Source organism: Garra rufa, chromosome 21 (assembly GCF_049309525.1).
Source record: "Garra rufa chromosome 21, GarRuf1.0, whole genome shotgun sequence".
Taxonomy (NCBI): Eukaryota; Metazoa; Chordata; class Actinopteri; order Cypriniformes; family Cyprinidae; genus Garra; species Garra rufa.
Genome location: NC_133381.1, coordinates 27,692,593 through 27,719,541, shown reverse-complemented (window position 1 = coordinate 27,719,541; position 26,949 = coordinate 27,692,593). Strand labels below are relative to the sequence as shown.

Below are 26,949 nucleotides of genomic sequence, written 5' to 3'. Positions count from 1 at the left end.
CAGTGTAAAATCAAATACTGAAATGTATTACTAAGAACTGCAATTCCCACAATAATACGCAAAAACATATTTAACAGACTGATTAGGGAAAATAGCAATTGTATAAATGTATAAAGAAGTGCAATTTACTAGACATATTTCATACTGAGTTAGTTTCTTTTACCTTTTACCATAGCTTTGTTGAGAGTGAGATTATGACATGAAAACTGTCCATGTTGGCATTTGGCTATCATCTACCAAGTGACACAAATTTGGGACAAAATGTTATACTATAACATAGAGTTTGATTGGATGGCCAGTTTTTGACATCAACAACCAACGATATGGAAATAGGAGAATAACGCTTACTCTACATGTCATCTAACAGAAGAATAGTGCTATATTTGATTAAAAATTTAAGCGTATAATAAAACATTTTTTCTTCATTATTTTTTTTTTTTACAAGCTAACCATAACAAACCTAAATTGTGTTTTTACCTTTACATCATATTACAACCAATAATATTACATATAAATTGTTATAAAATATCCTACTAGTCAGTATCTCAAGAAAACAACATCCACACCAACGGAAAAACTAAATTCCTTAGTGCTGCACCTTAGATTTATAAACCACACATTTAGTTCTCAAGGTTTTAATGTCCGAGCCACACCTGAATAAATCCAATGTCAGCCTAAATGTTATTAGTGTGCAACACCCTTTATTCGGACATTAACCTTTGGAATAAACACGGATTTTCAGACTGCACTATCATACATATTGCCCTGTTTAGATACAATGTGAATATAATAGGAAAGTGTAAAAAAACACAATTTTCTATTTAGATAGCAATCCCTAACAATAAATGTCTACATTATGTCTAAATAAAAAATAAATCGTTTGGAAAATCAAGTAGGGAAAGAAAGTTGAGTGACAATGTCTATGATCAAAATGAATGAAAATGTCCACATCAAAACCAAAACATCTTCACATATTAAACATACAGAGAACAATCTTGGTAATTTGTGCCTATGATGTAGTATGTGACGTCAACCGGTGCTCATGTCAAGAAAATTCATGGTCTAATTTAATGTGTGCTTAATGCAGCAGGGGGTTTCTATGGCACTGACGTTAAAACCGATTCATTAAACCTCAAGCCTTCAATCATGTTTCAAATATCTCTCCTTTCTTCTTTCTCTCTTTTCATTTCTCTTAGATTCTCAATGCTTATTCCAGTTTAAAATCAAACCATGCCCAGGGCTGTTGAACGTAAGTGCATGACAGTGTTTATTAACTTCTACCCTAAGGATCTTGATCTTGTATTCGTTCATGTGCCATGCTAAAGAGAAAAAACAAATCACAGAGAGGGAAAAGCATTTCCCTTGCCATTTTATTATTTATTTGCTTTAATTGAAATAATAATCAAGATTTTAATTGGCACAGACAGTCTTGAAATGACTTGTTGCATAGGAGGTTAATGATGATGAGGTAACATTTCTTATCATTTTCACCTTTCCATTTTTAAAGGGAAACCACAACACACTTTATATGCAAAATGTTTGTCAGACATGTCTTAAAATCTCATTGAACGACTGAATGAAAGAATGGGAATAAGGGAATAGAACATTAAAATGAGGGCATCTCTGGCATAAATGAGGCAGGGGAACGGAGAAGAGGAAAAAGGCACAGACCTCGGGGCCAGCTTCACCCTGGACGCACTCTGGCGACTGCCGCCACTGATGTTAAGAGTGCATTTAAATCAAGAAAAAGAAGAAAGAAAGTACTCAGAAAATAATTAGAGTAAAACTAATTGGCCAACTATTTAAGTTGAAGTGGCATGAGGAAGGGCAGGGAGGCTGATGAACATAAAAGTGGCCGTCTGAAGGTACAGTAGAGAGCGGATGTACTGGAAAAAAGCAGTATAACGAGAATAAGCACATTGTATAAACAAATTTACAGTGACATACAAAAATGAAACAATGCAATAATATATAAAGCCAAATTCGTCTGATGATAAAGGATGCCATGCATTGATGACTCTGGACAGGACAATCTCATAAAGGTGATGTGCAGTAAACACCCATTACCCAAGTGACTCTATGACTAAAAAAAAGTGTCTGCCATTGTGCGTTTAACTTGAACAATACCCCAAAAATTTAAAGCAGTTGGGCATTTCATTCATTGATTTGCCTAAATAAAGGCCTACTTTGAGAGTGTGTTGACAAACATGTTTATACTGCATTATTTTCAATGTGCCAAGTTTAACATGGCAAGAACAGATTTAGAAATGTATCTGGTTGCCATGACAATTTCACATGCTTGCTGCTGATCTATATATTCATAGTAAAATCACTTGAGCGTGAATTTGTAGATCGACTGACTCGGTTTGGCCCGCCCCAAGCTCAAATGTCAAGCTACACCCATGGTATATCAGATGAGTTATATTTTGCATGTGAATAACCAGAGTGCTTTTTTTGTTTCATTCTTGACATGAACAAACCTGTCATCTGTGATTTGTTGTGCTTTTTCATTTTATTCCTGGTGTGAATAGGCCTGTCATCAGTGATTCGTTTTGCTTTTCATTTCACTCTTGGTGTGAATAGGCCTGGTTTTAAAATAAGTGTGTTTACAATGTATACATACATTGTAACATAAAACATTGTATTTACAAGATTTGTTCTTCTGTGTTGCTGTTTTTCATGCTTTCCAGTAAGTGCCCCTTGGAAATATTAAAGGGGTCCTATTATGCTCTTTTACAAAGTCTTTATTTTGTTTTGGGGTGCACTAGAACATGCTCTAATGCTATTTATTTAATTATTTACATGCCCAAAACCAGCTCCAGCATGAAGCTAGTCAAGCTCCAACGTGACCACAGATGATCGTCACTCTAGGCAATGCATGTGTTTCGACCCTCTATGTCGCACACGTCAACAGCGCAGCTCTGACACGGCGACCGGAGCAGTTTGCGGCCACTTTAGTCAATGCTCGCATTTATACCAACCGCCCTGCGGCTCACTGAAGCATCCCAGAAGCGGCTGTCCATGCAACATCATAAAACGATTAGAATTTCCATAGGCGGGATTTATTTGAATTATATTCTAATGGACTGCATTGTGACATCAAAGCATGTGGAAAACAAACGCTGTAGTACAAAGGAGGCGTTCGATGTAGTTCTAGAAAAGGGATTTTTTTTTAAACTAAATATCTGCCTTTGGATTGGACTTTGAGATTTGTCAATTTGTAGATGTTTTTTATGCCCAAAAATACACACCACGCACTGACTAAAATTCAATAAGTGAAAAAGCATAACAGGACCTATTTAAAAACATGATAGAAACAGGAACACTAATTCCACTATAGTGACTTTATTCAACAGCAGGAGATTGGCCCTTTAACAGCAGCCAAAAAGCAACTTGTAGACCTGGCACGTGACTCGCAAGAGTTGTCTAAAATAATCAACAGGAATGGTGGTAGTATCCCTGAGGGCCAACGGCGCAATCCTCCTCCTCACCCGCAGCATAGGAAGTCAGGTCTCGGCTAGCGGCCCGTACGGCTCCAGTGAAGTGAGACTGATCAGGCCTGTCACGAACACAGAGCCTCAGCTCGCTTCACCGATGGTTTGCGCAAACTAGGACAGCTGACATTTAGAGCTGAACGGGTTACCACGCGAAACCGAGCAAAGAAAGAGCGGTGAACAGTGCTCAGTCAAAATCTACTGGATTGATCTGTCGGTACTGATGCACTCTTGTTTTGTTCTAAAGCCTAAATTTTGATCAGAGCATTCCTGTTTAGCACAGGTTTAACATTTCTGGAAGGGTTAGAAATTCTACTTCAAGCTCCCACAGTCAATCCTAAAGAAGAAAGACAAAACAGCAATTACAAGTCTTTCTGTCCTTACCAGGAAAGAAACTACTGATACTTGGTAGGATTGCTACACTATTGTCCTCTATTTATCACCACCAGTGCAGACTGCTCTCATGAGAAGCCCTCGATGCCCAGAAGGACACAAGTGGATTTGCGAAGGTAAACATGTCCAGCCTGCTAAGACAAAACCAGCGAGATGGCACACTCCAGGCAACTATCATGGTACACGACACCATCCCTACTGATGCCTACATGACCTGGCTTCGCTAACAGAGGGAAAAGGCATACCTGGAGAGGAGAGCACATCACTGGAGATTTGATAATGATTTAAGGAGGCAAAACGTAATCTACCAGCAACTTGCAAGAGGAGTGATAAAAAGGCTGTGATGTTTGCTCACTTTCAAACAAATTATAAATTCATGTAACATAAGGTATTGGACAGGAAGAAAATAATAGAACCGCCACACCAGAAATCTTCAATCTGGTGATAAATTAACTCAGTATTTAGAAACTACATTGTTCTTTCTCCACTGCCAGCAAGTGTCTCCACAGCAGACTAGCTGTGTGCGTACCTTCAGCGAAAACAATGCAGCCCCTCTTCCAGCGGTTAGTGCTGCAGGCGCGTGTCTGTGATTGTGCACGTGGTACGCAGTCAGTGAGACTCAGGATGGCCGAAGGAGGTGAACCCCCACAACACAGAGTGGGGAATAGTAGACTATATGTACTAACATTACGTTTCTGTGATTGAACATTAGTACAACAATTAAGTTAAAGTGAAATCACGTCTTTGCTTTTAAGCCTTCTGCTACGTTAAAGGTGCAGTGTGTAGGTTTTTGCGGCATCTAGTGGCGAGGTTGTGAATTGCAACAGTCCCTCCCTTTACAGAACTATGGAAGACAATACAGGATTAAAATCTTTTTTGACAGCAACGAATAGTGAGATTTCTTTTAAAACGTAATTTAAGGAATTATATTTACCTAATCATTCAATAAAACTTTGTTATTGTGAATATTACTGTTACTTGTTCATCATTGTGTCAGTGTTTTTTTTTTTTTGTTCGCAAGCTGATAATTAAAGTTAATAAAAACATAATGGTTCATTAAGGTCTTTATGCATCCCTGAAAACATAGTTATTGCACCTCTGTCTAGAGATCATCTTAAATATTACACAGTGCACCTTTAACATCTTTTCAAAATCACGGCATTAAAAAAAAAAATAAAACTTGCTGGCTCTCACGTGTCTTTGAGTGTTTGTTTATTTTTGGAACTGTCACTAATGGTCGTATTTTTGCTTTGATTAGTGATTGCATTTTTTCCATTAAGAAGGATTTGTTTTTGAAAATTTTATTTTATTGATTATTGTTGAGCTACAGGCTTAGGCTCACACAAGTGACTGAAATTGAATTTAATTAAGAAGATTCAATGATTTATTTTAATTATTTTGCCTGATGTTCCATGTTACAAAATGTTCTATATGTAAAATAAAATATACTGTGTTCAGTTAAAAAATATATATATTTTTTTTTTTACCCAGACATTCAAATATAACCTTGTAGAGCAGTAATTACAATACCGTGATACCGTGAAACCGTGATATTTTTTTTAGCCGAGGTTATCATACCGTCAGAATCTTATACCGGCCCATGCCTAGCCTAGACGCAGTCATATATTATATATAATTAAATCAATTCTGTTCTCAGCTTAGGATATTACTGCCAAGCGAAAGTCAATGACCACATTTACATACACCAAGGCCCATTTACTGGTTAAGCCAGGTGTGTCCTGCTCCTGGAGGGCCAACGTCCAGCAGTGTTTAGCTCTAACCTGCCCCAACACACCTGACTGTAAGATTCCAATAATCCTGAAGACCTTTATTTGCTGTTTTAGGTATGTTTAATTATAGCATATTGGCCCTTGAGACTCAGTTTCTCAGATAGCTTGACCTTCTACAACTTATTTTGTCTTGTAGTAGGAATTATCTTATTGTGGACATGCACAGATATACAGTATATGAACATACTGTTATGGCACATACACACTAATACTTTTTTAACAAGCAACTATAACTTTGATAAATGGGAATTTCAGACAAATGGCTCCAATTAAATGTTTTACTAGTTTCCCACAGTATGCAAAATCATTGCAGTGGATATATCTCCAAAGGTCTGATAAATGGAGATGTATACAAGCTGTGTTATTTAGATTTCTAGTAACCCGAATATTACCTTAAGACCCCTATATACTCTCTTTTTGATATAGTCTATTATTTGCTCAAAGGTAAACAGAAGTAGTAATAGTATACTGTTTGTGAACTGTTTGTGAACATTACAAAACAGCTAATAAGTGATGGGATCAATGTTTAGGTGAGCATTTAACTGTACTGTATCCTTAAAGAAACATAAATAACAAAACAATAATGAGAGTGATAAGAAAATAAGTTAAAACAAACATGTACACATGTTTGACCCGTAATCTTGATAGACCAACGACAGTTTGAATGTGTCGACATGATGTCACACTTGTTCGTGCAAATTTTCAAAGCTTTTCCATTGTACAGAGGCAGACATTCCACTGGCCTTCCACAAGCACCTCTTACAGAGCTAAATCTGGTTGTCAGTTGTTTCTGTGGAAAACGGTCAGTGCATGAAGCCATCTATGGTAAATTACGACAAACATTGTTATACTAGAAATAAAACATTCTCAGCAGACATGCAGCTTAAATCATGGCACCGATGACAAAATAAAACTGAGGACCTTACATTATGTTGCCCACAAGCTGGCCAGACTGATAGAAATGATTTGTCCTGTAATTGGTCCTGCCGATATCAAGGCAATAGTTTCACAGCAAACTGGAAACAAAATGCAACTGAAATCTGTTTGAGAACATATTTTTGCAGTTTTGTTTTGTGCAGCTTGCAGTGGGAAATAATACACAGCAGCTTTAACCATACATACACCACTCTTACTTTGAATCAGAAGAAGCCCTACAATTATACAATACATTTTTGAAATATAACATCTATCAAGGTCTTGATATGTCAAGGTTCATGACAAATTATCTGAGAATAATGACCCCTACAGTTGTGACCTTACAGACAGCCATTAAGCTGTGGCTAAAGTGAGTTTCAGTGCAGAATGGTCCACTGGGAGTGGACCGTACATGTCTATGCGTGAGTGTAGTGTACTGCTGAGGGACTGAACGCCAAGACGGTGATGCTGATGATGGCTGCTGTTTTCCGTATGTTTACCATCATTTCAGCTCTCTTGGGGAGGACAAACATGGCTCAGACTGGAAAAGGCCATAGAGCAAGGGCCTCCCGAGGCCGTACACGCCCTCTCACGCACAAATGGGCACAAACATACACACGGTGGAGCAGCAGAGATGGGAAAATAGAAAAAAAAAGGGGAGGGAGGGCAAGACACAGGGTGACTGGAAGGGGAGGCGAGAGAAAGAGCGCCTGCAGACACAACACAGCTCAGAGTTGATTGGGAGTGACAGGCTGCTGATTAGTCAACTCGCAGCCTACACACACGCACAAACAACAGCATAGAACGCTCGAACAAGAGCAACCTATTCTTACATGCACTTCTACATGTAACATTTTGTGGAGACATTTTCATGCACTGATAAACAGATAAACATTCTTTATCCAAACAAATAAAAAAAATGGGGTTTATGATCTTCCCAAGAGTGTGTATTGAAAGATGTGTCTTACCTTGAGAAGATAGATGGGAATGTTGCTAAAATCCACAGGGAGTTTTAGAAGGAATCGAGCAGAAAATTCCCCAGTCTAGAAGAAGAAAAAAGAACCCACATAAGCAAATAGTAAACACACGCACATTCTGTAACATTCCTCACACAGTAAGCTACTTGTTAAAGGAACAATTTTGTCATTATTTCTCATCCTCATGTTTTACCAATCCACTTTATTTCTGCCATTAAACACAATCACTCTTTTTAATTAAATGAAAATGAATGGTGACTGAGGCTTTCAAGCTTTATAAAAGTAGCAAAAGCTGCATTAAATGTTAACTGCATGTTAGCCCTGCAATGGGCCCAGTTGTTAAAAATTAGTCTGATCAGATTGCAGTTGTTCAAAAAAAAACCTAAATAATAATAAATAAATTGCCTTTGCCCTACATGGAACTGTTGTTATAAAAGCTGCAATGTTATTCAATTCTTTTTTTTTTTGGGCCAAATGTCAAAATTGTCATATGTGTCTCATGCATGGTTCAATAAATTACAACTTTTCTAATTTAAAACGTAAAGCATAAATATGTGTATAATTGTAATAAGTGTAACTTGATACATTTTGTTTCCGAAAACCATGTCCATTGGTATGACATCATATCCTGATTTTAAATTGGCCAATTCCAGAAAAAAAAAAAAAAAAAAAAACCTTTATTAGTTGAAGGACCCAATTTATAATCATGTTACTCGGAGCTTCAGTAACATGATCATGAATGGGGTCCTTCAACTAATCATGTGCATGTAGTAAATGCAAAAGTGTTATGTGTTATGGTAACACCCCTAAGTTATATTTTTTAATAAATTATGCAAATTATGCAAATGTGTTTTGCAAACCGCTAATGACAGGTTAGCTCAGAATAGCAAGGTCATTAATTGACACAAAAGGCTGAAAAGTCCTATCGTGTGTGTTTTAGTGTAGTCCTAGTCCTAGTGTTTTAGTGTAAGATTTGTTTAACTTTTTTATTTTTGTCATTTTCAGTGTTCTTAAAGGTAGTAATTACATAAATTAAACTATTTTTTTGTTTTTGCAGAAAATTTGTACTGTTATAAAGTGTTACCAAATTAAGTATAACGTGTGACACTTGACATGTTCAAAATTACATATTTAAATATAAATACTTAAATAACTACTTTTTCTGTCCTTTAGTGTGACGTAATGTCATATGGTGTGACACACATAAAAGAACCACACATTTGTTTTATTATCTCAAAACAAAAAAAACTGTTAAGTATTGCAATAGGGAGATATAAATATCACTCATCATAAAAAGGTATACTTTTCCGCAGTTTTGAAAGGATGAAAGCAAAGTTTATCTTATTGTCAAAGTTTGTTTTGAAATTGTCCAACAAGTCATGGGGAAAAATATATGTTAATTATAATTTCATAATTTCCATTTCAATAAATAACACTATACGAAAATAAGTGTCTAACAATGAATATAAATCTATCTCATGCTATTTGTGTATTTTAGTATTGTATATATAGTTTTTTTTTTTCTTAATTTTTGCTATGTCACACCGTTTACAGTTTAGTAAAAATGTAAAAAAAAAAAAAAAAAAAAAAAAAGAATTGACCAAGTTAGTGACGCTTTATATTTTCTCAAAGATCAGACTTCACACTACATAACTATATGTATTTCTTCTTCAAAAATGGTCTTTTTACAAAAATAAGAGTGGCTATTGGCTATTGTCAACTACCCATATCATATTAGATTTGATTTGATTTCATAAACCAGTCTTGGAGGAAATGGTGAAATTGGTGAAATTAGGATTCCTTTGTTAAAAAAAAAAAAAGTCAGAATTATCCTGATCGCATCAGACTTGTAGATTTCAGGAACAAAATATAATAAAACTAAAATTGGTCAAATATTACAATATTTGTATCATGTAGTACATAATACACCTTTTCTATATTTGCATTTAATATGTTTAATAAACTGTTATTTATTACTGTATAAAAGTAGTTTTCAACTATTACAATAAAACCCCAAAGTGACCCAATACAGACCCAATACTTGTTTTTAAAATCATAGCCTACATTGTGAATTGTAGTCTTATTTGGAGCACTGGTAATCTGGATATGGTAATCCGAAAAGATCTGGATTAGGGTGATCTGATCCAATCCAGTCTTGCTACAAAAAACTGCCACGAAAATGTAAAATGGATTGCCTGGTTCTGGATAGCAAAACATGGGATTTCCAAATCTTGATATTCTGACTCAGATTCAATTTTTAGATTAACTGGGAGTCAAAAGATTTAAAACTCAAAATGTATTTAAAGGTTCACTGAAATGCTTTGAAACACACAGCGTTATTCTATGTGTTGATGTAATTTCAACTGAAACAGAAAGACAGGTCAAGACATATCCAGCAGTTCCACCCCCTTTTTTGAATAGCCAATAGCGTTTAGTTTATATCACCACTTGGGCCGGAGCTGCAAAGCTGGGTAAAGCTGCATTCGACAATAAATGACAGCCACAATCTCATCCATATCGCAATATCCATATATAAAACAGCATTCTGTGTAGAATTCAAATGTGTCCGATACGCTTTGTGGCCCGCTTCGACTCACATTCGCACATATGATCTGCTCCCTGCAATCGAGTTTTTGGACCAGAGCAAACTGCGGCAGTTAGTGTGACACAAAGGGAAACGAAACTTCATTCGCCCCAACGGAATCGCTCCCTATCCCTATGTAGTGCATTGTGTGCCATTCCTAGTACAGAAAATACAAATTCTGTGAACAAGTGACCGATGTCTGCCACAGCTTCAGCATTTATTTACAGTGTAAGGGATGGGACGCTTCGGATTCTAGAGGGCATTTGTTTGAACAGAAAGTTTAATGAGAAGCTGAAGTGCAGGGTGATATGGCGGTAGTTAGAAACTGTAAGTTTTGAATGCTTATATCTTGTAAATGCAAATTTTGTCATTGGTTTGGAGCACACTAGCTTATAGAAAAGGCTAACATATTCATCCTAAAAGCCAAAAAAATTCAATTTTGATTTCATGGGGGCTTGAAGTCATTAGTCACTTGCAGTAATCTGTAACTCCACCTCCAGCTGTTAAAGGCAACTACTAGAACATTAAGTAAGAAGAACCAAATTAGTTTTATTTGTAATCATTTTTTTATTATTATTTGGAATCATTTACAGTTTTGTGAAAATTCGGAGTCACAATGTAGAGCAGCTTTCTAGCTAAATCTTTTAGAAGAGCTGTTACTGAACTGAACTGAACTGAATCAACATTTAACAACACTGAGCTAAATAATGCCACATTGCTGCATATTAGGGCTGCCCTCGACTTAAGATTTTTCTGGTCGACTATAGTCATTAATTTAAAGCATTAGTCAACTAATTGCACATTTATTAATAAACCATTTAAATCATAATAATGAGCCTTTAATTGCCTACATAGTCCAATAAGCGCTCAAGCGCACGCATTAAGCTTGCCACAGCACACCGGCAGAAGTAATGATTATGAATGTGTCAGGGTAAAACCATAAGGAAGCTGCATTGACATTTTAATAATTTTTTGATAAACTAGTGCTTTCTTAGTTTTCGGTTTAAGAGATTAAGTCGGCGACACTGACTCGTCATCTCCGCAGTAGTGTATGCGCCTGTTTCATAGATTACATAATCTGGAAACATTTTTTTCTATTAGAATTGGTTCATTTGAAAGTGGACTTTTTACTCTCTATAGATATTTTCGCACTCAAGTTTACAGAGACCGAGATGGCAGAAAGTGCATCCTGTTTGCTTTCATTATATTACAAAATCACAACTGTTTTGTTGTTATTGTGAGTCTTTAAATATTCAAAAGATGTATTACTCTAGTATTTTAAGAGCAAGTGACCGCACCAGGGTCTCCGTCTGTCATGCAGTAAGCGTGCTACTATTCAGCTTTCACACTTCATACAGACACTTGAATAGTGCCCATACTTCTACGTTAACATTAGATTGAATGAGCACATAAAGTTGCTGCTACTAACATATTTCAGATAATAAGCCATATTTGAGGTCTATGAATGATGATGGTTGATGATGTCATGCACAATGTACTGTATTACCACACAGACCAGTCGTTAACGATCTATCCATCACAGACTGCGTGACTTCGCCTGTGGATATTTAAATTTTTTCTGTGACTAAGCGACTTTGGTCGACCAAGCCTCTTCTTGTCGACTAATGGTTAGTCGACTATTAGGGGGCAACCCTACTGCATATAGTAGCTGAACTGAACTTGTTGCATAATTGATAAACTTTGAACTGAAGTGAATAAACATTGAAATTACTTGAGGTGAATAATGACACTATTGTCTTCTGTAGAGCTGCTTTATGACTATGAATTGGGATTGTTTCATAACTGATGAACCTTGCAACATTAACACTCTTATTAACTAAACTCAATCAACAATGAGCTGAGTTGAAAATAACACTATTGCATTTTGTAGAGCTGCCTCACAGCTGAAATTGAATTTGTTTCATAACTGATGCATTTTGTAACATTAACTGTTATTGTGCTGTTTATTACCATGAAGCTTTGTTAAAATAATCTGCATTTTATAAGGTGGATGTCATGTTTTCCAGTGAATAATTTCCAGGCCTAAATATAGTCTGTTAAACAAACCTATTCCTTAACTATCTTTTTTAAAAAGAAACTATATTAATAGAACAATATCTTTTTAAACATTTTATTGTATGTCCCATTCGAGGTAATGTGTTTCAGCAAAAGTTAAAACTAAATCATTTATTGTGTTGTTAAACAATGTTTTGATGCGTTGGCTAAGCCACTATTGTCACAGTATAATTTTGATTCAATTTAAAATGAAAGTGAAGTACATATTTAGCAACCCATGTGACAGAGTAATGGCATGCTCCCAGAGTGTTCCTTTCAAATTATCTTTAAATGTTCTGTAGATTAAGTAGGGCACAGCCCTATTCACTTTCAAATGTAATTGCTGTATGGGTCCTTGTTTACGTTCATTTAATATACATACCTTGGGTTACATAATTTTAAGATTACACAAACGTTTCCTAATCACAGTCTGTTATCCCACAGACCACAGTTCACCACATCCCTTTAAAGATTGAAGCCCATGAAGCAACACACTCACACCCACAGCCCAACACACTACACTCTTCCCAAAAACATGACCATATTACGGAACCCTCTGTGTGCCCATTTGTGAGGGAGTATGTGTTCGTTTTTGACAAGTTGTGCAATTTGCTTTGCACTTTATCAAGAACCCACTCCCCTGTGTGTGCATTATGTGACATTGATGCTCAGGCCCACACCATAGTTTGTGATTTTAACAGGAAACCACATACATAAGGTTTTTGGTTTAAACCCCAAATGGGATGAACGATCACTAGTTACCACTGTGCCTGTGAATACAGCACCTAATTTCAGGCTGTTCCAGGAACTAGCATTATAAGTAAAAGAACTCCCAGTAGCACTGTGTAAAAATTTCAGCTAAATAACAAATCAGTACTGTTAATTCGAGAATTACAAAGGTTGACTTTAAAATTTAAATGGAATGAATAACCACTTCAAGCAATTACTTCATGAAATTTCATTAAGAGAAAGTCACTTTACTTTAAGTGGAGCTAAGTGATCCAGTGCTCCAAATATACGCTTTAGTAAAAGTGGGTGGTGTAATGTTTTATATATCAAATAACAATCTAATGTCTATTTGCTGATAATTTAGTGAATTTAATTAATTTTATCCATCCAGGGTTTTGGCCTGAGAGACAGGGATAGGCTCCAGCATTCCCTTGACTCTACATAGGACAAGTTGTTTGGAGAATGGATGGATGGATGGATGGATGGATGAGTGTTTATCACAGACTTACTGAATGGAAACATTTGACTATTATGTTAATGGAGGTGTATAAAGTGATGCAGAACTGGTACCCAGCTGTTCTTGCGACCAGCATAGATCTCCATACTGCGCCCATAGTTGGGGTCTTCCAGCAGGCTGTCATATTCGAAGAGCAGGCGGGAACTGTCACGAAGCCGCTGGCACTGGTACTGATGGTACTGCTGCAACAGCTCTTTCACCAGCTGCAGGAGACACTCTGGTTTACCCGCATCCCATGACACCAAGTGCTGCCGGAGGAGAGAAAGAGAAAGAGAGTGGGAGTCAGCATTTTATCACAGAAAAAAAGTCAACTGGGAAAACAGAAACAACTAGTACTTTTCAGCCCACTTCTAAAGATTTCGTAAAGCACAAATAGGGTTGCAAAGGGGTTCTGATAAATTTCAAAAAAATCCTGGTAAGTTTGCAAAATTTCCAAAAATAAAAAGTATGGTAGGGTATTTGTTTTTATCAATCAGGAATTGATTATAAAAAGTGGTCTTCCAATATCTGAATGGACCCAAACATAAAACACTGTCGACACCCATTGGTTAAAACTTCAATCGAAAAATAAATCGAATAGGAAAGTCATTTCAGATGAACAGGAATGTGTATTACAAATGCAGTCATTGTCAATTTGAATTCATGATGATTTTAAAGGTAAAGTATAAGATTTCTGTGCCACAAAACAGAAATAAAGACTGTTTTGAAACATCCGCCATGGTTCAAAGACATAGTCCTGTTCCTATCTCATCCCACTGCCAGTTGAGACCACTTGATGTCAGGGATACTGTGACGACTTTTGATTTAGGTGGCATTTGATTTAAAGACTATAAGTAAACTTTGTTATGGGTAAAGTTCCATAATCATAAAAATAGTTCATTTTAATTTTATGGTGACTTCAAAAAAGCAGTATTCACACAAGAATACAAACTTTTGAGTTTTAGAGTACAGCATATTAAACTAGCTTTAAGAATCATCAGATTATCAAAAATCCTCTTTGAATGACTCATGTTGGACCAGATATATTCCAAAGGTGTTTCATATGGAACACACATTAAAAACTGAGCTCAGCTTAGACTGTAAAAAAAAAAAAAAAAACTTCAGAGACTTTTAGAGACCTTAAGAGATAAGGATAAAATAAAAGGACTGAGGCAATTAATGCAGGTGGCAGTTTCTATAGTGCTAAGCCAGGCCTTATCACTCTTTATTGTCACAATGTCAACTTGATGTAGCGGTTTCCGCCCCTTTACACTCCCCCTCCGAACCAATCTAGAGTCAAATGGCAACATCACAGGACATCCTGCGGTGAGGATGCTTTCATTTCCTAACTCTACATTGGAGCTGAATTCCAGCTCCATTTCTTGCTAAGGCAATGTGCCATAAAGTAAGGGAAATTAAGCCACCGAAAATGAGGAAACACTGTTCTCGCACAGTTCTCAGATAAGACAAGACCTTGAGTCTGTGCCATATGTTTAATGCATGCAGGCAACAATGGTTCGGTAAGAAAGCTAGATTTTTGAAAGTTCAGACGACAACCAAGCACAGGCTATTTCCAGTCTCTCTTACTGCAAACACACTGCTATTAGGGAAAGAAGTGAGTTGAGTGGGTGTATGCCCATCACAGAGTTTGTATTGCCGTGTTCTTGCGGGCTGCGTGAGCGGGAAAAGGCCTGCATGCCAACACGGTCTACTTGCCTTTCCTCCTCTCCTCCTACAGGCTGACCTCATTTGCATAGGTGATTCCAATTTGCATGAGCTTCCCTGACTGGAGCAGTGCACAGGTATGCAAATTCAGAGTGAGGGGGCAAAAACCAAATTGCCACCTTTTCACGAAGTGTTCCACCATTCTTTTCACTGGCCTAATTCTACCCAACAGCCAGTTCTGTCTCTGAGGCCCAATTGCTCGTTGATGCGTGATACGTACATAAGTTGAAATTAAATATTAGTGACACTGACTGAAAATAAAATGCAGAATATAAATTTTTGCAAGCAAGTAAATAAACATTACAAGTATCTCGCTTAAAGAACAGTGGTTCTCGGCCCCTTGTCAAAGACAAATAAGTATTCCTGTCATTGCGAGGCACAAACAAACACAGGCTGTGTTAAAATGAGTTTGTCGCACACTATCTTGGATTTTTAAAAGATGGCAATGCGATTTGAGCTTGATTTTCATCACTCCCATGAATCATTCCATCTACAAGCCTTATTGAGTCACATACACGCAGAAGAGAAGAGAGAGGACAGAGCACGCCGTCTGTCCACTGAGGCACACATTACACAACTTATTAACAGCACAACCCACAGCATACAGCTGAGCTTGTTACATTGCTTGGATCAAATCAAAGCATCTCTTCGTCTTTAGCTGATGGAAAAGAGGAAAAAAATTAAAAGGAAAGATAGGAAATAAGCTCTTCAACCGTGACTGTGAATGATGATCAAGGAAAGAGTGTTTGTAGGGCAATCAATTCAGGAACCCAAATATTTAAATAAGTTTTTTTTTTTTTTCAAAACAGCTAATTTAACAGCTTTCCTGAAACTGTTATACTGTGTTTCATTTTGTATTTATTTTTCATTTTCAGTAATGGTAAACTAGTTGGAACCAAAGTAGTTAGCACAAAGGCTCTGATACACTGCTTGTCAAAAAGGCAACATCTGCTTGAAAACAGCTCATTGCATTCCTAGTTCCTGTTCTATTAGTTATTTTCTGTGCTTGTTGCACAGCCGTCTAAAACTAGCCAAAATATAATAAAACAAAATACCCATACATTTGCCCAATTACAGTATGAAAAACTCAAAAAGCCCTTCAAATTGATAATCAGAATTTCAGTTAAATGTCCTTTTCTGCTGGCATTGCCTGTGAATACTATTCAATGATGTTAAAGGGATAGCTGACCCAAAAATTAAAATTCTGTCATTAATTGCTCAGCCTTAAGTCGTTCATCTTTGGAACACAAATTAAGATCATTTTGAGCTTTCTGACCCTGCATAGTGAGTGATTAATGACAGAATTTTCATGTTTGGGTCAACTATCACTTTAACCAATAACCAACCAGCCAACGTCATGTAGGTTCATTCTGGTATAGGATGCCTACATTCCTCAATCTAATCAAAATTTCAATGAATATCATTCGCTGATATAAATTCTGTTTCATACTGACTTAAGAAACACTTCTAAATGTTTTACTGAGTCATGGGCTAAACAGTTTCCCATCTTGGTTAAGAATTACAACACCCTAAAAACTGCTCCTCTGTTACAGAATTTTACATTTTTTGCAGGATCAGGGGGTCATGAGAAAGTCAATGTTTCCACATATGAGGAGTGGTTTTCTGGATAATGTCTTAAGTCTTGTCTTTAATAGCGAGATGACATCATTGCCCAGCATTACTCCCCTTGGTAGGGAGTAAGACTTGTGTGAAACAGTTATTAGACTGCTATTCATCACATTAATACAGGGTGGATATCGGCTATGGTAAAGCTGAAGATAAACAGTAGATATACTGTTTTCAGCTATGCTACAAAGATCAAATCACAACAAGGGCACAGGTTTCCAGACACAGATCAGTCAGATTTAGATTTACAGGGTCTTGATTCATTTTGAGATTAATAAATGACATTTAAACCTAGATACACAAAGTGATTCTCAATGAACAAATCCTGCACTGAACACTGAATACTCAAACCTGTGAACCAAGGGATTGTTCAAGATGGTGCCCTTGCTGAGGACTTCCTAGCTCATATCTGTAAAAATTACATGACCTTAACAGTCTCATCTGTCATTTCAGATTGGTAATCACAATTGTTTATTGTTGACAATTTACAGTTACAATAACTTTGCAAAGACTGTACTGTTTTAATTAGTATCAAGAATAGTAATCTAAAGTTACAAACTTGTAAGATTTTGGACATATCGCCCATCGCTACTGTTAACACACTTTAAAAATACAGAATTAAATAATTAAATCAAATGTAATCATTATGAATCTACTTCGCTGTCTGTCCAAAGATTCACACCCTAGATTAATCAGTTATACAGATGTTTATAGGTGTTTTTCCCATTAACTGGAGCATTATACTAGGATCTGTAGCATGATCAGAGAATCACAAGAAAACCAAAGAGCATTCTGACTTTGCCACGTCATTGTGTTTCAAAGGAATTCTGAATTACATCATTTTATATGAAAGCATGACAGTTGTGTGAAGTACAACCTCTCATTTGACTGCTTTTCACAAATACGGAGTATAAATGACCCCAGAAAACATTTGAGGCATTCAGCAGCTAAACCCATGCCAGAAATGCTATGAGCCAGCTGATGATGACATAACCACAGTGTTTCACATACACAAGCAATCTCCATTAGCCACTTTTATCAGTCATTGCTCTATTTTAAGATCTATCTGTTTTGAGATCACGAGGGTCAAATGTCAAAGCTATTTGCATGCCACATCAACAAGAAAGACTTAGGCACTGAACGGTTAGAAAAGCTGACAATAACAGTCTGGTTTCTCTGTCCGACCTCTGTCCGTCTGGCCACTTTTCTGTACGTCTCTCTATAGATCAATCTGAGCAAAAAGAAAGACGCCATTGTTTTGGAGAGGGAAGGGCTCATCCTTTCTGCCGGGAGAGGAAGCTGGGGCAGAGCAGGATGCTTACACCAGCAATGACCTCATCGTCCTGGGCCGTCTATGGTTACCAGCAACAACAGGATTCCCGTAATGAGTGGGCGACGGAAAACAAGTTGGATATTGTTTAGGTACGTTTTAGGATGAAGCAATAACCAGCCCGAGGAGAGTTAAGGATGAAGAAAACGAAGGAAAGCCGACTTGAGGAATGTGCTGTGTCAGAGGAACTGTGTTTGGACTTACCAGGGCCCCTGGAGAGTCTCTGTCACTTTGTGCTCCCCAGACAATACAATCGAGACAGCAGTCAGTCGCAAAATGGTAGATACGTGCCATAAAACAAAAGGCCTACGCAGGTACAGTGATGCAATATTTACACTTTTTCTGAGTCACTCCAAGTCCTGTCTGCCTGGAAACCATTTCTTACTCAGAGAGAAGACAGAGCAATCTTCATTTTGTAACATATCATCATTATACACAATAAACAAAAATTACAAATTGCAAACTGACCTAAAAAATAATAAATAAATAAATACAAAATCCAACAGAGAGACAATAAAAGGTGTTTAAAATCTTTTCCTTTCAATGAATGACATCCTCATTGTAGAATCAATTTTATTTTTGTATAACATAATATGATTGTAATTTTGTCATTTTCCTAAAAGACATTTTATAAATGCCATGGTAAAACTAGGGCTGGTTTCAAGAAAAGTTTTAAATCTTTTAAAGGCAGATTTTTGTTCCTAAGTAAAAGCTGTAAATAGTTAATTGTGTTTTTTTTTAACTACTCTTAATGGTCAGAACATGACAAACACTTCACTTTTTTGAATTTTTACACTTTTCCAGTAATTTTTTTCCTAAATACATATCTTAAAATAAAAATGTGTGTTGCCTGACTTTAATGACACGTATCTTCAGCACAGTTTGCAGTGCATGCAATAATATTACTTTTATTTTTGTTTCTTAGAAATGTACATTTGACAATAGTTAGGATGCAGATGTAAATTTGTTCATTATCAAAACAGTAACATCTGTTAAAATTGTAACAACCTTATTTTTATATGGTGAAATTTAATTATTCTGACTAAGGATGCACCCGATATCCGATATGCCGATATTTTTCAACTCATTTTAGCCGATAGCCGATGCTGATACTGATATATTTCCTTTTGTTTGGAAACAACACTAAGTCTGTGTGGAAATTACAAGCAAATTATTTAAAATTTTGGTTAGTTTTTAACAAGAACCTTTTTTTTTTTTTTATTAAACAATAATGAAGTTATTTTACAACGCCAGTACATTGAAGCTTTGAAAACAACTATAAATAAACTATGTATCAAATCACTGCATTTTTTCTCTCTCAGAAAAATGCTGTGGTAACCTTAACATTTTATTATAAGATTTAATATTTGTAAATAGTCGTCAATCTGTATGTGCATTCTCAGATTACATACAGTGAGCAAAAACAGTAAATCTAATCATCATTCAGGCAAACCTTTGCTGTAAGAATGGGCCACACTGTTAACATGATCTAATCACTAGCACACCCTGAGCATATGTAAGTTATTCCTCTCATCTACAAGAATTATCGGCATAATTTTTCATATCCGACCAATGCCGATATTTAAATTTAAAGCCATTATCGGGCGATTCCGATATCAGTCCAATAATATAGTGCAGTCAGTAATTCTGACTGTTTGAATTTTACTAAAATTAACCATTGGTCTTCTATACCATACATGATAACCATGCATACAACACCTCGATACCATAATGTGATACAAAATGTATCTATATGGTTTCTAGGTATTTGTATGAAAAACATAGTCTAAATTCATTTAGTAATAAATGCACAATATATGCTATAGCTTAATCACAAAAAAATACTGTAATTACATTCTATTACTTTGAGCCGAGCAGATAAATGGTCCATGTAGCATAAACATTATATTAAACTCTTTATTGTTTTAGAATTATCATTATCTGTTTTTAAGAGAAAAAGTGTAAAAAAAAAAAAAATGTAAATTTACATTCCCACACTTCTCTGTAAAAGCTCGAATTTGATGTTTTGTTTTGTTTTAACTGAAATAACCGTTTCTTCTCATTTTGTTCCTATCAGGATTTTATGTGACATCTTATGCTGTTAATGGTTACTGCATACCAGGATGGTGTATTGTGCTTGTGTGTAACACTGTGCATCTTCTAGAATTTATCATAGCAAAAGCTAGCAGGATGTGATGTGATGAACTTTAACTTTCATGTTTTTTTCTCTTTAGAAAGCATACAGTAGCAGTTCTGTACATATATTTCAACCAGCCTTTTTTCCCTGGTGGTTGCATCAAGGTAATTTTTATATAGGTATCTTTTAACAGATATATGTATTTTAAAACTCAATTTTGTTTACTTTGTCTTTTGCTAATTTTCGAAAGTACAGTTTAGCTTGACATTTTGCTGTGTAGAGTTTAATGCATTGGGGCACACTGACAAAAAAAGTGGTAACAATTAATAATAATAATAAATGTATATGAACCAGAATTTTTTAAAAACTGTTCTGCAGACCTTTATGAAGTCTTTTTTTTTCACTGTTATATGTGGCCACACTGGGAGCGTTTTAAGAGGGGAGTGCAAGTTCCTGTAAGTTAATCTGTCAGAGCTGGGCTGAGGTTGATGTGCCGTGGGCGTGACGCCTCCGGGTTCAGTAACGCCCGAGAGGCACACCCAGTCCTCCTCACCTTCAGAGCAAACCTCCCACACACGTGAACACACAAACACACACACAAAAGCAGAAAGAGCTGCTCTGACAGTGGCTTTCTGCATAATAATGCAGAAACAACAAAATCTGTTGGTGAGCAAATTAAACAATGGGAATCTGTTGATAAAACAGATTTAAAAAATAAATTCTGGATTTTCTGGACTGGGTAGATTGATGCCTTTGGCAACAAGCTTATAACTTTTAAAATTTCGCAAACAGAAACCGGCACAAAATGTAAAAAGTGATAAAATGTAATGTAAGGTTTTGAGGTTGAACTCTTTAATACTTGTTTCTGTTTTCAAAATGCTTCTCCAAAGGTCTATATGAGGTGCTGTCATCTGAAATTCAGAGATAATTCTTTAGGGCACAGCTAATATTTAAGCACCTTAATATAATTTTTGTGCCGCTGGCAATCAGCCCCAATAAATAGCAACAAACTTGAGCAGAAAATTAAAAAGAGGAAAAATATTTTGAGTATTAAATTAATCTGAGCTAGCGTCTAATTTGAGTGTGGGCAAGTGTTCAGTTTTCCTCATGAAGAGTGTCTAAAGAGTGCCAAGTTTAAGATCACACTAAATTGATTTTGTCATGTGTTCAAAGGCACTTGGCTGATGAGGTCCAGAATGTTCTCTTCACATGAGCATGATGCTTCAAATAAAAAAAAAGAAAAGGCACTTCCCACAAAAGGGTACAAAATAGGCTTTGAAACTACAGAAAAGTATGTGTTTTTCCCAACAAAGTGAAAGCAGGTGCCTAACCTTCAGAAACTGCTTTTTGTCCACCATATTAGGCCATAAGCTATTTTACTTTAAATTTATTAAAACTCTGATTTATATGATTGTTTTTTTCTATCAATATATATATATATATATATATATATATATATATATATATATATATATATATATATATATATTTAAATGATATAAAAATACATTATTATACTCAATTAATAGAACAAAATGTACACACTTTAATAACAATTTAAAGTAATGCTAACAAGAATGTAAAGATAATGTACTGACCTCGTTGTCATCCAAGATGTTCATGCTGTCTTTCTTCAGTTGTAAAGAAATTGTGTTTTTGAGGAAAACATTTTAGGAAATATCTCCATATAGTGGACTTCAATGGTGCCCGCAAGTTTGAATGTCCAAAATACAGTTTAAAGGTTGTATCAGCGATTTCTAGCCTAAAACATAAAGTGTCAATTTCAGCTGACCTTTCCTGACACGGATTGGTTGGAACACTGTTTGTTTATCTGTGGAAAGGTTGGTAGTGCCTATTGTTTTTTTGGCATATCTCGGACCCTAGGCTGACCAGAGAGACGCGGTTTTTTCACAGACAATTTATGGGGCAGGCAGCGAGCGGATCGTGAAGAAAGGTCAGCTGAAATTGACACTTTATGTTTCAGGCTAGAAATCGCTGATACAACCTTTAAATGCAGCTTCAAAGGGCTCTAAAGATACTAGCTGAGAAATAAGGGTCTTATCTAGCGAAACGATCGGCCATTTTCTAAAACAAATAAAAATTTTCATCATTTTTAACCTCAAATGCTTGTCTTGTCTAGCTCTGCCATGCACATGCGTACTTAATCCGGGTCAATACAGTTAGGGTAGGTCGAAAAACTCCGATCTCATTTTCTCCTCCAACTTTACAATTATCCTACATCGCTACAGAAGTACCGACCCAGTGTTTACAAAGTGAACATGCAAAGAAGGTCAAAAAAAAAAGCCTTTATGTTAAAAAAAGGTAAAACAGCGATGTAGGACAATTTTGAAGTTGGAGGAGAAAATGAGATGGGAGTTTTTCAACCTACCCTAACTGTATTGACCTGGAATACACAGAGGACATATGCGCATGAGTTAGACAAGATGAGCATTTGAGGTTAAAAAGTAAAAATTTAAAAAATAAAAATTGCACTTTATTTATTAGAAAATGGTCAATCATTTCACTAGATAAGACCCTTGTTCTTCGGCTTAGATCGTTTACAGCCCTTTGAAGCTGCACTGAAACTGCATTTTGGACATTTAAACTTACGGGCACCATTGAAGTCCACTATATGGAGATTATTCCTGAAATATTTTCCTCAAAAAAACATAATTTCTTTAAGACTGAAAAAAGAAAGGCATGAACACCTTGGATTCTGTTGGATCTGTCCCGGAAATGAACTACTCCTTTACTTTAAGCCAGAAAGAGTAACAGGGTTGTAAAATGAACATCTAACCAAAGTACAGATAACCAAACAGAAAAGACTGGCTTGACATTACTATTTATTCATTAATACAAAATGCAAAATACATGCTCATAAACAGAGCATCACTGTTGGGTCACAATAATATTGTAAGCCACCATTAAACATACAAAAAAATATTTCCATAGTTCCATTTCTGTCAATGACTTTGCCAGTAATAGCTGCATTAATTTTAGGATTTGCTTTGGCAGAACAGGAAGCAAGAGGAAATGGTGGTTAAGTGTGCCAAGGTGTGTCTGCCTCTGTATATGGTCACCGTCCATTGCATTGTTGTGTAGCGGGACATGAGGTGTTTCTTCAGCAGGAACAGTAGATTCTATTAAAAGTTTTTTTTTTTTTTTTTTTTTTTTTTTTATCGCATCCACCATAAAGCCTTCAATTCTCCATTTCCTTTCCCATGACAGACATCAGTAATGAACTTTTCTTTACCAAGTCTCTAATCATCCTTCTCAGTAAATCTATAAAATGTATCACCCATTTTAGAAACAACACAATTCTCAATAAGCTGCATAATTTAAGGTAAAGGATTCAGGATGGGTTGAAGCGAGACACTGACATATCCAGTTGAACTGCTTTGAAAACGTGTAGTTATTTGTATGGCTTTACTGCTGCATATCACCCTATTGTTTAGTTTGACCTCAATGGGTTTAAAGCAGCTTTTTTTTTTTTTTTTTTTTTTCAAACCGTTTTTTCTGTGAGAGCTGCAGAGGATTATTACACTTAAAGTCAGAAAATGATGCCGAGGTGCCTGCCTCCCCTCTCCTGCATATTTCTGGAAGTTGAGGGTATTTCCCAAAGTGCACTCATGGTTCAGGTGCAGGCTAAACGCAGATATTTACAATTATTACTTTAAACACTTCAAACTGCTGTTCAAAGCAGAATTCCCGGTGTGTAGGAGACCTGGAAGCAAACAGGGCTGGAGAAATGAAAGGGCTGAAACTGCACAGGTCACTCAGGACAGACTGTTGCAAAATGTTTGGAAACTCCAGATGGGCAAATTTAAGAGGCTGGAAAAGGTAAAAAGGTTTTAATGGAAAAGAGATATAAATCTGAAAGTGAAAGCCTGTGAAAATGTTTGTCAAGCTAGTTGTTATGACAGGGTCTTAATAAGATAGTGTCTTAATAATACAGGCTGCATGACTAAGTGTAAAACAAAGATCTTGTGTGAACTGTGTGTTTTTTTCCACTTGGAATTTATTCAGGGTTTTTTTCTCCAGTTTTCTGGTAGACATTTCAGAAAATTAGCTCTTTACAACCCTAATCATTGTTGTAAATAAGAGATCTCCAAGGTTCAAAACCTTGTTCCAGCTATAGACTTTTTTTTAATTCCCTGCAACTGGGGCACATCAAATCAAAGTCACAGTGATAAAGTTTAGAAAAATTAAATCTCAATCATTTTACCAGAATCAAACGTTACTTAATTAGAAAGAGATGACAGGTTTAACATTAACACTTCTAAATCTAGCCATAGGTGTCCTCTGGTTGTTTCCAAAATCTCCCTGGCGATACACTTCCCAGCAGTTTCCTGGTCAGTATAAACGGTGTATTCAGGCCATGCCAAAACACAACCCCTCCTACCTCTCTATTGTCAATGCTTCATCCTTCCCATAATGCCAAGTGACTCGTAAAAAAACAGAACTGCTTGTGTGATTGCCAGAAGTGGGCCTAGAAACTTGAAGGCAATTCCAGGAGACCAATGAAAAATCCCTCCATGGGGATTGATGGGAAATCATGTATCCAGAGGAGGGGAGAGGGGCAAATAACAGGCACTTTAAACCATTACATAAGAATAAACCATACAGGAATGGCACAATATACAATTATTGTGACCCTATAATACTAAGACTTTCTAAATTCATTAAGCTACTGCATCATTAGAAGAAATTTTACACTATGTACAAAAAAGTTAAAAATTACATAGACATCACATTAACCAATTTAAATCTAACACAACATATTTAGTAGGGGTGCACCGATCCGATATTAGGATCAGATATCGGCCCCGATACTGAAAAAAGTTTTTTTCCTCTTTTTTTTTTTCTTCCTCCGTCGCAGCCAGTGACTGTAGAGCCCTGCATGGGCCTTAAATCTAAGCCCTAGCCTGGCCCTGGCCCGAGACGTACAGGCTGTAGCCCGGCCCTTGTCCGACAGCTTATCAAAAATTTTGGCCCGAGTCCGACCCGAAGCCCGTCTTTTTTTCCGCCAAACAGCTTATACTATTACAGCCATTAAAATAGACCAGATTTGTATTTAATAGAAAGTTGATGTTTTTTTTTTTCGTTTCGTTTTTTTATCAGAATAATTTAGAGAAATGTTTGGAGTTTTTTTGTTTGTTTTTTTTTAAATGTAAGTTTTAGTTTTTTAAGTAACATCGATATCCAAGCGGTATGTGGTCCACAGTGAGTTTACTCAATTTAACCCATATATCAAATCAACACTTGGCTATCTACAATACAATCCAAAGATATAAAGCAAACATCAATATATCACAATGTTAGATTTAAAGTTTGTTATCACCATCTCAGAACAAAGGCATTTCGAACAAAAATAGAGAGCAGGGCAGGCAGCTCTGCTGCGCAAAACCGGAACATGCAAAGTCAAAGTGGTAAAGTAAACGAATAATGAACAAATGTATAAAGAATAAATAATAATATAGAAAACTTCAAAAACGCAACTTTACCACGTGGCTGGAAATCTATATGCGGCGCAGAGTATGTGAGCGGAGTGGTGGGGCAACAATTTCCCCCGCGCTCCTTGCATTTAATAATCACTCCGCTCCAGCTCTGCTTCGGTTCACAATTTCCCGCTCCCGCTCCACTCCTCGCTCACTAATATCAGAAACACCGCTCCGCGTCAAAAAAAAATTCAGTAGGCCATATGTTTTATGATTTTATGATTATGATTTGAATGCAGAATTCTTTAAAATAACACAGGTCAGGAGTGGTGTAACACTGCACTACACTGTACATGTTTACAATGTTATATTATTTGTATGTGTGACCAAGTTGTTGTTTGAACAACTTTGTATTAGTTTATTCCTGGGTTCAGCTGCTGTTTTATTTTGAATTCATGCAGGACTTTGCACGTAATATGTTTATAATGTTTGGTAACTTGTTTGATTACTATTGTATGTTTGACCAATACACTTTTGTTTCTACTACTACATTTTATTTATTTACATTTATTTTAAGAAGTTTGATTACATTCTATTTTCGATTTGAATGCACAATTGTTCTTTAAATAACAAATAAATAAGTATTCAATAATAGGGCTGGACCAGAATATTCCATTATTCGAATATTCGTTCGGTGGGTTGGCATTCGATTTTAAATTTTGAGATTCGAATATTCTATTTTTTTTTATACACCTTGCATCCTCCGCAAAACGGTTCTCATTCACGCTTGAATAGTAATGAATGACTTGAGAAGGCTAAATTGATCTCTCTGCCGTTACTTAAAAAAAAAAAAAACTTGAATATAACAAATAAAAAGTCTTTCAAATATATTTCTAAATTAACTTTATAACCTAAATAAACAAAAATAAAAGTAATCACTTTGCTATTAAAAACAGCAGCTGTTTAGGCTAGTTTCATATTTAAATGTATTATTTATTTTAGCGTTTTGTAGGCTGCTTGTTCACTGGCGGAAGTGCTCAAATGTACGTTTGTTAATAATGTTTGAGCCTCATTTATTTTGGGTTTCAAAATAATATACATATGTATTTTATATATAGGTCTATATACACAAACGTTATATATAATGTATATTTATTTATAATATATATATATATATATATATAAACACTGCGCCATTTTTTTCATTCTTCTTTTATTTAAATACCCTTTACGGTGTCAGTAATTACTGTGCTGCTAATT

At 36.0% G+C, this 26,949-nt stretch overlaps 1 protein-coding gene across 1 annotated transcript in view; it reads right to left on the bottom strand.

Annotated features, from left to right (window-relative positions):
• babam2 (BRISC and BRCA1 A complex member 2) overlaps positions 1-26,949 on the bottom strand; it is a 181,689-nt gene that overhangs the window by 101,761 nt on the left and 52,979 nt on the right. The window contains exons 5-6 of the mRNA XM_073826582.1: positions 13,508-13,702; positions 7,561-7,635 (exon numbers count right to left, since the gene is read on the bottom strand). Of these exons, the coding sequence (XP_073682683.1) occupies positions 7,561-7,635; positions 13,508-13,702 (270 nt within the window). The remainder of the gene's footprint in view (positions 1-7,560; positions 7,636-13,507; positions 13,703-26,949) is intronic.